This window comes from Mastigoproctus giganteus, chromosome 13, assembly GCF_048544385.1.
Source record: "Mastigoproctus giganteus isolate SK-2022 chromosome 13, ASM4854438v1, whole genome shotgun sequence".
Lineage (NCBI taxonomy): Eukaryota > Metazoa > Arthropoda > Arachnida > Uropygi > Thelyphonidae > Mastigoproctus > Mastigoproctus giganteus.
Window position 1 is genome coordinate 16,857,418 of NC_143587.1, and position 12,899 is coordinate 16,870,316.

At 38.5% G+C, this 12,899-nt stretch overlaps 1 protein-coding gene across 1 annotated transcript in view; it reads left to right on the forward strand.

The window, feature by feature from the left end:
- The window catches only part of LOC150075807 (cyclin-dependent kinase 14-like), a 258,765-nt gene that overhangs the window by 167,346 nt on the left and 78,520 nt on the right, over positions 1 to 12,899 (forward strand). Inside the window, exons 3-4 of the mRNA XM_090387155.1 lie at positions 2,869 to 2,915; positions 6,831 to 7,110. Of these exons, the coding sequence (XP_090243281.1) occupies positions 2,869 to 2,915; positions 6,831 to 7,110 (327 nt within the window). The remainder of the gene's footprint in view (positions 1 to 2,868; positions 2,916 to 6,830; positions 7,111 to 12,899) is intronic.

Here is a 12,899-nt window from a genome sequence, read left to right on the forward strand (position 1 = left end):
GTGCTGATGGGATTCTTCCTTTTTCTCAGAATAATTGCCTGAGAGGGCTTAAATTCAAATTGAGGAAAGACAGTTGTAGAATAGATGTGCCAAGGTTTGCCTTTAGCCAGCGAGTGGTTGATTGCTGGAGCAAATTTCCATCTGTCGTTGTAGAAGTTGATAGCTTAAATAGATTGAAGGCAGAACTAGAAAACATTTGGACCTGCTGACAACACCAGTTGGGTCATAGTCTCTTTCGAGATGGTACGTGTTTTACTGGGACTGGCCCACCTTCCCGTGGTGTGGACGAGTACTCAGAATCATCTGTCCAGGTGACTGATGCTTCTGGGTAGCCAAAAGGCCAAAACAGAACAACAGTACATACACATAATACACACAAACCTGCGTCACACACACACACATCTGGCCCATTTGCAGTGATACTATTCTTCACAGAGATACGAGGCGGAGTTGAACAAACGTTCTAGGTGCCGCCCTTACATATACACATGTCCACATCCATTTGGAGCGAGTGTTTTTTTTTTTTTTTTTGGCTGATGCTATATAAGCTTGCTTTCTTGCATCATATACGTTTACTATGCTAATGTTATTAGACTATGAAAAGTGGGGGCTTGGTTCTACCAAGGTCGTGTCAGAGCAAGTGTGCAGTATATACCGCGACTTACATTCTAATCGTGAGATTTGCAGAGGATTTTGTTTGAAAAACTGTTTAAAAGTCGCAGTAACCGTTAATCATTTAAAAATTCGAATGTCAGGTTTTTGTATTTCGAATGTCAGGAGTTCAGCATCGTGTAAATAATAAAAATTGTTTTACAAATTAATAATAATAATAATACTCTAACTCCAAAAGAAATACAAGTTAGGTATTTGGGGGAGGGCAATACTCGAGCGGGCGTAGGGCTCAAGCTCTATTAGTCGTGTCTGTATTCGCCCCTGAGGCTTTCTGTAAATTGTAACTGAAGCTCTGGATATTGTTTGTTGCCATACTGGCTTGGAGGAATGAATGGAAAATGTAAGCGGTTGCGCAGAAACGAATATTCTCGGTTCACGCGTGAAAGTCTTTTTTTTTTTTTTTATAAATCGTGCATTTTTGTTATTTGCTGACCCGCCTGAAATGAACGCATTGCATAGATTAACTAACAAAACTCCTTGAATAATCTGGAGTCTGCTATATATTCTCTTCTAATCAAAGCAAAAACATATGCCGCCCTCTGGGTTGCCAAACAAGAGTTAATTTGCATTTGAAACCCAAACCTTGTTAAAAAGTATATCTTAATATGTAACTTCCCATCCTATTGTATGTTGCACAGATTTGGTCCTCTGCCCTACCGAGCAATCTGAAAGCTTTTGTCAGCATTGAATACTGGCTCTTGACATGGCTAACAGGATCTCGAATCACTCATTTACTATCCCTAGAGCCATCCTGTTTTCCAACCTTGGTAGTCCTCCTTGGAAACATAATAAACACAAGAAGCATACTCACATTAGCCCAATTGCTAATAGGAAGATTAGACGCTCCCAGCATTGACGGCCTGTTTCACTCTCATCGAGAATCCCCCTAGGAATGCTGATACAAGATCTCCTCTCCAAAGCAACTTGAAAAAAAGCTGGATAGCTTTTGTCGCTTTTTTTTTTTTTTTTTTTTCAAGCAAACACGATAGAGCTGTTTAATCAACTAAAAATGCAACCGGAAAAGCTCTGTACTGATAACCCCTACAGGTTGCTGGTTTTTGTCGACTAGAGGACATCTCGACTCAAAACTTTCATTTAATTTTGACACCCTTATTAACTTTATCTGCTCATTTTTCTAAATGTCAATCTTCGATGTCAAATTTTAAATATACTAATTTGAAAATCATTATTTCATAGGGTTTGTTTAAATTTTGTATTCAACCTTCAGGGTGAACGTTCCATGTAACCTCGGGCTCATGGTGTCTGCTTCATACTTATGAATGTAACCCCCACCCTTCTAGCCAATGGCTGTCCCAAGAGTGTTCCCTCAACGGAAAAATAAATCATATTACAATAACTGAGAGTTAATCATTTGAGGAAGGATTTTTCAAATCTTCGTAACTGGGACAGCCACTGAAGTTTTTGTAGCTTTGAGGTTTACGAAGAAAATAATATGGTCAGGGTAGTCGGTCGACAACCAGCTGGGCCACCATGGTAAACAGTCTCGCTCGGTGTACTTTATAACTTTTAAACAACAGCTGAAACCCGTGTTCCACATACACGAGGTCCCTTACACCACTGACCTGCTCGCCATATAACGAAATGTCCCTTCTTTTTTTTCGTGTTATTTACCAGAAATGAGTCTTTGCCCGGTTTGTACACACCATGATTTTAAAACTAGAAAATTCATCAATGTTTAAGGCATCTGGACGTGATAGTGTTAGGTCCATTAATCGGAGAATACAGAAACCATCCTTTATTAATTGAATGCTATTTTTATCAGGTGAAGAGAGAGAGAGACTAGAAAATTCTAGAGAACACCAACAAAAGTTTTTATCATTGTCTCCTTTTTTGATAAAGTAGCTGTCACAGAGGTTAAAAAAAAATTGAAAGTAAGGAGGCGAAAATGTTTTTCAGTGGTTTGCCGACGTTTGTCTGTGCGTCACTGTCCATAATAAGTGAGCTTTTAAATCTGCTTTCGTGGGCAATCGATTCATCATCGGACTGCACCTCCCACGAATGAAACGAAAACGTGATAAAGCAAATTACCTCTTTCGGTGTGGTTCTGACTAGCACAAATCTCTGCAGTAAATCTCCTTTGTTAGCTGATACTGTATTGCGTTGATCCTGTTTGTTTTTCCTTTTAGATTGCTAATAACGATTCGTTTACTTATTTTTTCTTCTTCTTTTTTCTAGCTCTTTCAAAGGAAGAAATTATCCCTGAATTTGACCGAGATAGTGAGGTGAGTGATTTTCAACTTTTATTTTATGTATATACGTATTTATTTGATTTTTAATGAATTCGTTTCTTGACCTTTTTGGGTGGGTTAGCATATGCATGATGTGCCTTTTGTCCTCACCTTGCCCATCCGCACATAACTCTACACCCATTGGACGGATTTTCGTGAAATTTTATATTTAGGCCTTTTAAAAATATTTGTTATTCCATACCAAATTTCATTAATATCAGACCGATAGAAATCCTACAGTTATTATTTCTCTTATTTTTCGCCCTCAGTGTAATAGCTCAATTGCCAATGGATGGATTTCCATAAAATTTTATATTTGGGCCTTATAGAAAGATTTGTAGAGCTAGCTTAAATTTCATTCAAATTGGAGCAGTATATCTCCGACAATTACTATTTCTTTGTCCGTTCGACAGCATGTAATAACTCGACTTCCAGTGGATGGATTTTAATGAAATTTTTATATTTCGCATTTTTAGAACGATTTATCCAGGCTTCCCAATTTAATTAAATCAAAATTAGGCAAATAGAAATCCTGGATATTGTTTATTTTTTAGGCGCGTTAGTACAAAGCTCCTATTGCCTTCGTCGTTTCCTTCCGACTGAACGGATTTTCTTGAAATTGTGTGTTTGGTTATTTTTAAAAAGATTTGTCCAGCTATGCCAAATTTCGTTCAAATCGGACCAAATCCGGCAATTTTTATTTTATTTATCCCCCCCCCAATTCTCATGTTTATTGTTTATTTGGTTTTTAGGAGCATTAGCAACTAAGGCCATATTGCTCCGGGATATGCGGTGGTCATTCCCTGACCTTTCCGCATCCTCCGTATTTGGTAATTCTCATGTAATAACTTTTGTGTCACAGTGGATGGATTTTCACGAAATTTTATACCTCGCGTTTTCAGAACGATTCGTCCAGGCTTCCCAAATTTAATTAAGTCAAACTCGGGCCAATAGAAATCCTGGCTATTGTTTATTTTTGAGGCGCATTAGTTTACATAAAGTGCCTATTGCCTTCGCCGTTTCCATCCATCCGTACATAACAACTCGACTCTGAATGGACGGATTTTCTTGAAATTGTATATTTGGATCTTTTAAAAAGATTTGTCGAGCTATTCCAAATTGCATTAAAATCGGACCAAATCCGGCAATTATTATTATTTTTTTCCCTCCCCAATTCTCATGTGGATGGATCTCATGTGGACTCGACTCACAGTGGATGGATTTTCATGAAATTTTAGATTTTGACTCTTTAGAAAGATTTGTGGAACTATCCCGGCAATTATTATGAGATCTCTCTTCTTCCTTTGCGCAGATTGCAGAAATGCTAGGTCCCTGGATATATGGGAATTCCAGGAAATTAATTAGCTGACAATGCTGCAAAATCGGCCGTCTTATCGCCCAATGACAATTGGAAAAGTATCATATCAAGACTATAAATCTATAATCGAGGGAAAATGCATGTACCAGTGGCAATTATCATGGGAAAATCAATATAACAATAAGCTTCGGAATATCAAGCCAAATCTTGAGCGATGCCTTTCAAGCTTCAGCTCAATTCGAAAACAGGAGATAATATTGGCATGCCTACGAATATGTTTCACAAATTCACTCATAGTTATCTATTAAGAGGGGAGACCCCCCCTGAGTGTCATCACTGCAACTCAGTGCTTTCAGTAAAAAATATCCTTGTTGAACGCCAGAATCTCTTCACTCCAGCCACAACAGAAGACCCTCTTACACTTACTTCACTTTTAGGCAGTAAAGCAAATGTCTCAAGCATTTTTTGCTTTTCTCATAATGATTAATGTATACCACCTCCTTTAACTAGTTAAAAACTAACTTGCTCGTACTATTTTTTGCAATTATCTCTATCTGACAGGCAATAAGAATAAATATTTACCATATGTATGGCGCACTATGGCAATAGTTGCCGATGCGCCTAATAAATCCCTAAACCAACAAAAATTGCAGAAATGAAATGGCCTTTTTACTTTTTTTTTTTTTTTATAAATCATGAATTATTACTACTTCCTAACACGCCTGAAATATAACGCACTGCTTACATTAACTTTATAAGTATAGTATTCTCCCCCCTCCCTTCAGTTTATGTCATAATCTTAATGAGCATCGCGAGTTTCTTTCTAAACTTCGCTGTAACTATATTGAATGTGCAGCTGATCTTTCATCATTAGCAGCAGAGGATATTGGACGCATAAATTACAACTGGCACGTAAAGGTAGCTAATAAAGCCCACTGCTGCCTCCTTTCTTAAAGTGTGGAGGGGGGGGCATAAGAAGAAAAATCCAAATTAACTTTACCACTTATTTTTCAATTTCATGAACGATACCTTAGTTTTTCAATCCCCACTACCTATCCCCACCTGCCATCTTATTGAATTCGATTAGAATGAGCTTGTCCTTTTGAGAGACAGAGATTGTAAAATGGAGATTTTCTGTTTAACACCAACCTCATTTTAGTATCGATTATATCAAGGTATGTCGTGGAACACGAAATCGAAACTTTTTTTTTTTTTACTGAAAAAGCTTGTTTTCTTTAAAAAAAAAATAGCTTTTTTCATGTTGAAAAAAAGTATTGTATAGTGGCGCCACCTCTCGCCCAAAATTGCGAATTATGTTCTTATTAGTCTTATTCATGTAGAATTGCCAATTTAACATTAATTTTCTCTGTAGAATATGCAAATTTCAACAGCTCGCATATTTAAATGTAAGTTGTTGAAATTTGCATATTCTACAGCAATTATGTTTAGAATTATTCAACGTAAGTTGTTTTCGTGTTTATCGTTTCATAATACCTTTCTTAATATCTATTAATTATACCATTAATTCAATTAAAATGTAATTGTAATTTGTAACCTCAATTTTCTAACCTTCAATAATTTATGGGGTTAGTCGTATTATGTACGTAATTAAGTTCCTTGGTAGCTTGATCATTATTCCGTTTTAATATCGCAGGCCTTTGCAGCATCGCCATCTAGTGGTAGAACTGATTACAATTTTATGAACTGAAATTATAGTATGGTGTCACGATACTTTATAAGTTCGTAGTTAATTATAAAAATGCTTTTATCAAGACAAAAGAACTTGAAAAACACGAAAACATTTTTTTTTTTTTTTTATAATGTTCTTTTGATGTAGCCAAGTGGTCAATCGAGAATGCTGTATCACACACTCTTTGAGTGGACCGTGGTTCAAGCCCGGGACTGCTAAATCGATTAACGATTATATTCATGATTTATTGGAAATTCCTCTGACCTAGTGGTTGCGCCGGAATATGAACAAGAGCATTTTTAATGTCTTTTTAATATTCTTATGCAGTTGGAGATCTGAAATGGTTGCATAACTATTACCTTGTGTGTAATCCTTCCATATTGGGCAAGTCGTTTTGAGTTAAACAGCGTCCCCATAAAATGTTTTCATTTGAATTAAAGAATGACCTGCTTTTTCTTTGGAACATTTTCCAAGATTAGTGTAGGTGTTTACTGTGGATTGTTATCAGACTCAGCCCTGTATTGATGGGAGGGATTGTATGGTAATACTGTTAATGTGATGGGCGGGTGTTTATTTTTGCCTACACACAACATTGCAATAACATAAAAAGTAACGATTTTGAAAATATCATTCGACAATTGTGAACAGGGCGTTGAAGTAAAAGGGACAAATTGGTTTCTTTTAAATTGTAGGCGTATTGGAATTTGGGGGAGGGAGGTCCCGTGTCACTAAACGTTTCTAAGTGTAATGACTGGAAAAGCTCGGGGGAGATTTAAAAAAAACTGAGTAGGCCAAGGAATATACGTTTTTTCCTACCAAGATGATGTCATTACAATAGTGTATTACGATTTTCCCTCTTCCCACCCACCTGCTTTAATTTTTTCTCTTTTTTTTTCTCCAGAACGTCGAAGTTACGAAGGTAACGCTGAATGGATTCAGTGATGGCCGAACAGAAGTTCTTTGTCCCTCTACGACCACATCGTTATCCATGTCGGACTCTACAAGCACTCCCACCCTGGACAATCTCAAAACATCGGCTAGCAGCTACAGTTTCCAACAGGAAACAAACGGCAATGTTCCGTTGGACACGGTTTCGCAGACATTAAAGAAGGAGATGCCGCAACCACCACCGCGCACAAGTTCCAGCCACGGGAACCTTCATCAGTACACCAAGAAACAAGGTAAGAATAAGTATATCCAAATAATGATAGGTGCTCTTTAAATTCGTTTCTTTTGAGAGAATTCCAACGGAAGTGACCTGTAACAATATTTCGAATTTTTTTTGAAGTATTCAAAACCGGAAGAAGTAAGCACGTGGATACCGGAAATGCTGAAGATTAGTAAAATACACGAGACCTCAAACAGATGACATTTAACCACATAATTACGTGGCATGTCAAGCAAGCACGCTCTGTTTGAAAAAGAAACTGAACACTGCCAAACAGTCAAGTCCCCTTGTGTGGCATTCATAGGCACGCGTGTACTCAATTATTCCATCTCGACACGCCGCACGTCTATTCCCGTCATTTGAACGTACAAGACAATTGCTTCCAACCTAAAAGATAACGGGACCTGACCTTCGCCGATTTCGGCGACGCTCTGGATAAGATAGTAATCGTGGTGGATTGGTTCAGTTGTCGTCCTGATGTTACAGACGATGCTATCTGTGACGGGAGGATTTCCGAGAGAAGACAGCGTCCCCCCCTTCCTTCCCACTGTCTCGATTAGTCGCGCCACGTATGCCCAACTTGATTCATCTGAATTAGTGCTGGGTAAACTTTCAGTGTTGGACCTCCTCTGTCTCCAAAAACAGTGATCTCCAGTATCTAATATTTTTAGTATTATAATCGGTTCGATTAAATGGACTTCAATACTAAACTGCCTCTACCAATTAATTGATTTTAATAATTAATGACGTCATGACTTTACTGATGTCATTAAACGATAGATGACTCTGTTAGCAAAAGTAGTTAAATTTCGTATCCTTCTGTAACTATATGAACCATATGACTGAAAACAGAGCCGGATTAAAACTATTTCCTATTGAGCCAAAGTATTGTATTCTATTTTTATTTTAAAAATTTATCAAAACTTTTGAAGCAAAAAAAATCTAAATAAATAATAATCCAAGGGTTCCATAAAATTTTAAAAATTATCCAAGGGGTTCGCAAAGAGAATAAAAGGTTAGGAACTAATGGCTTATACCAACACATCGACAGCTCATTCAGGACCTGTTTCATTTCTTTTGCTGTTTTTTAAAGTTGTTTGTATAATTTTTTTTGTGTGATATTTCAAATAAGAGGCTGCCATAGCCAAATGGAGAAACGCGAGGGTACACAGTCTGTTTTTGGGTTGACCATTGTTCTAGCCTGCGTGACTGCTAAATACAGTGCTATTCGTGTTTATTTCAGAGTTCTCTGCAAAAACGTATTATCCAACGGATTCTCAGAGAGGAAAAGGTTAGGAATACTGACTTACATGAACTAAAACAACTTTGAACCGCCTGCACCACAGCATCAAACGCAAGCGACCAGGACAGTTAACAGCAAGGATCATCGCGATAACACGCGCATATTACCAGTCGTATTTAGGCTTTTGTTTCTAGAGGTGCGTTGGAAGTAAAACTGGACTCGTTACCGGTGATTTTTTGGTTGGAAGAATAGGTTTCTCAACATCCGAGAGAACTTTTTTCAAATTAAGAATATAGATTGGTGAAACAATGTGAAGTTAAATGTCAATGGTTGCCTTTTCTATTTTCCAAAAATATTTTTAAGTCAAACATGTTGTAACTTGTTTTAATTTAATAAACCTCGAATTTTATACTATTGCTATGAATTGTATTCACGCAGTATTTTTATTTTTTTTTTTTTTCCCTCCAGTGCAATGTGCGCGCCAAAGCTTAAGTAGTGACCTTCTTACTGTATTTGCCCTGAGGATGGTTCAGAAGACTTTGTTCCCATATCTGATTGTAAACAAAGTTGAAACTGGAAACTCTCGAAAGCCACCGAGCTACTCTTTTTGAATGGGTGACCCTGCCGGTCTTTCCGACCGACTAGAAGAGCCGGTTGTATTAAGTGTTATGTTGAATAAAAGTGCGCGCGCGTATCTGCTCTTGTGAAATAAGTACACAAAAGAGAAAGCGCGGTGAAAAGAAGTCTCTCGGAGCTTGATCAACAAAAAATAACTTTGTGATCTATTGCGAATGAGTTGGACTTAACGTATATTTATTGTGTTAGTGTCTTCCGATGTCAGAACAAAATGCTTTAACTTGGGCAAGTTTTATGAAGGAATATAATGTCGGGGAATACAATAACCCGTCCTGGGACCCAAATATTGCATGGTGGTTTTTTTCCTGCAGTAGCTTGCCAGCAATTAAAGAAAAACCCTTATTAAATCGAACTCCTGGACAGCCATTTTGTATCATGAGAGTTTACAAGGTAGAGAATATAAGAATGTTGAATTCTCTATCTTGTTATAATATTAACTGTTCAGGAAGATATATAAAACACCGTAAGAAATCGATTAAGTAAAATTGAATACAGTATTTCTAAAAACAGATATTTTGTAAAGCCAGTGTGAAATTATTTTTTTTGGACACACCAGCTTTATGCTCATTGAGGCAAAACACTTAGCTGCCATCTACGTGGGCAGGCCGCAGGTTGTATACCCCTGGCGCAGTACGTCTGCTCTTTTAAATCAGCTCCTCAGTGTGTTTTCAGGGGTCTTATTTTAGTCGTAACAAACCACCACTGCATATAGTATGCTATTTGCTTTCAGATGGTATTGTGTTGGATTTCGTTGTGCCCAATATACTCTATCCTCCAATACGTACTAAGTTGATTTTGCATTAGCAACATCTACTAATACCTCATGGGCACGTTCTTTATCCATAATATAGCGCGTACACGTCTTGGGATGGACTCTACAAAGTGTTCCTATGGTAGGGCTACCTGCTGTGCACAGTGTCCAGTAATGCCCGCACAATATCAATTGGATGGTCGCAGCATCGAATGTCCTTTTCGGTCCAGTACTGGTTGGCCGATCGACCGTATTTAGCTATAAGGGGATTGAACCCAGCCTACTCAAAGAGCATATGCCATTGCACTCCCGATCCTGACCACTCGGCTACGAGGCCTGTTTTTTTTCCGTATATACCGACTGTAAATTGCTTGTTCTATGATCGATTTTCTGTTTGCTGGACGGAAAACCACACTGTCCTCGCCTGAGAGTGACTAACTCGGCCAGGTTGTGAAAAAAGCCCATAAAAATTCCTCACATCATCGAACTCGTTGGGTCTTTTCCATTCTATGTGGGTGAGGACAGTGATTCTACCAACGGTTACACACATTTAAAAGCTGTAAACTAACGACCAAATCATTGGTGGGCAGTAGAAACTTTTCTGTTTCAGAAACCTTTCACCGTGTGACACATCGACGGCTCCGGTATATGAACAAAACAAAAACAAACTATTATTTTTAGGCCACTCTAATAATTAAATTCATCTGCCGTGCTGTGTGTCTTTTGTCTGTTTTGCTGGACGAAAAACCTTAGTTTCTGGGGGGGAAACCTTGCTATCTACGCCTGAGAACGAATAACCACGGAGTGAAAAAAGCCCATTAAAGCACCTCTCGTCATCGACGGGATTCGAACCCGGGCCTTTTCCACCCGGCGTAGGGAGGACGGTGATGAAACCACGGTGCTACCGCGCAGACAGGTATATAAGTTATTGGTTAGGATACAACCCTATGGTTATCCTGGGGTGTATTGCTGTTGTGGGTAGCACAGTTGGTAGGATCGCCGTACACTCTATACACCGGTGGAAAAGACTTGAATTCGAGTCCCGTCGATGACGAGAGGAATTTTTATGGGACTTTTTCACAAAGTGGCTCAATTAGTTGGCCTCGGGCGAGGGTAGCATGGGTTTTCCTCCGGGAAATTTGGGTTTTTTGTCCATCAAATCTACCACAGAACATACGCAATTTACCGGCAATAAACACAGAGCGGTATGGCCCTAGTCGCTAATGCTCCTAAAAAACTCAACTGCAACTGGGTTGTACGCGTCCGTTAATTAACGAAAGCATAACTTCGATGCATAGTTAGGGAGATTAACGTGCCACTAGTTGGAGGCTGTTTCAGTTGTGTGTGTTTATACGAAAATATGAAGCCTGACACTAAGAATAAGATATCCAATCCCACTCTATATTTCTGTTATTTGGTCCTCTAGCACAGCTCAGCAGATTCTGTTGACTCGAATATTGGATCCTGAGGTGGGTCAACTGGCTAGCTGGACGACTGTTCAAGATCGGTCCTCCATACCAACCTCTGCCTAACCCCATGGAAAATACAGTTCACAACAGCAGATATCCACCTACTTACAAAACTTATCGCAGGACAATAGACGCCCCATCGATTTCAAATATCATCAGCTACCCAAACTCGGAGAGACGGGCATACAGTCGCATGGGATCTTTAATGCGGCCTTCTGTAAATAATTTAGTGTGTCTCAAGAACATGTTCCTATCTAACGCAATTAGTCTCCGTAATGCCGTCGACATAGATCCCTTCAAATTTTGTGACAACTATAGGAATCTTGCAGTCAGGAATACCTACCAGTTCATTGATATATAGCATGGCACCTATATCTAATATGGGACAGGCTCCACTTAATTGTGAGGACCAGCTTTTCATGAAAATTTAGAATACTCTTGACAGACTACCAGTGTTAAAATAATGAAGCTTCCATTCCCCTTTCAGAAGAGATGTTAGTGAAAATACCATATAAACATTCTGGAAAACTATGTTATCCTAGTGATAGATTAATCTGTAAAACCATCAAATGGTATTGACCAATTGCCCTGTTCCATTATAATTTCTAGTTAGTTACCATTTTTACATAATATCGTTTAAGAACTTGCATGGAACCCGCTTCTCTTCTTAACCGCGAGAGACGGAGATAAACGTAACGAAACTGGAGTTCCATATCCGTCCCCCCTGCTCTTCAATTGCCATGTGTGTAATAGAGGATGGACCAGTGCCAAACGCTCACCACGAATGACACATCGACATGTGATGACACCGTAGGTCGTGAACAAGTTGTAGTTTATTTAAACATGTTCCCCGTCTTGTACATTAGTCTGAGAAAGGATGAAGTGTTATGAAATGGGAGACACTTATTTACTTACCCACGTAATAAGTTTTAATTAAGTTTATTGAAGCAGCATCGCGAAAGAAGCATGAGTGTGTTCAAAAAGCTGTACCATTAATTTGTTTCTGAGAAGTGGCTATCCGTTTGTGCCAGATTTGTAGATAATGTAACGTGAGTCTTTTTACGCTTGTGAGAATTTCCAGATAATTGTAACGATTTTTGTTGTTGTTGTTGTTAGAGTTCTTCAGCACATCCGAAAGAGAAAGAATATATGAAAGCTTAAATACTTAGTTTCGTTACTTAAAGGTTGACTAGGCTAGCTAAAAAGTCAAATGGCATAAAATTTTGCGGGACAATACCATTGGAAAGTAAAGGAACAAGCTTCTGGATGGGTATGGTGCAGGTTATTATATATCGCGATGAATGTAGAATACATGGTGGTTTATAGTTCTTTTAACACACATTTCATGGTGTTGTGAATTGATGGTATTATATGGATCATGAATTCATTCCACAGATGCAGTTCCTTATGCTGCACTCTGCAATTCTTTGTGCTGCAATATGGAAAGCATGGTAATCGATTTATGCAGTTCTTTGTGCTGCACCATGGTGGATAAAATGCTACAATCCTAATTCATTGATTACTCAGTTCTGTACTGGGTGAGGACCCGAACTAACTTATATTGTTGTTGTAAGATTTTAGGAGCATCAGGAACTAAGGCCATATTGCTCCGTATATACTGTCTGTAAATTGCGCGTGTTCTGAGGTCGATTTTCTGTTTGCTGGACGAAACCCAGTTTCCGGGAGAAAAATCATGCTGCCCT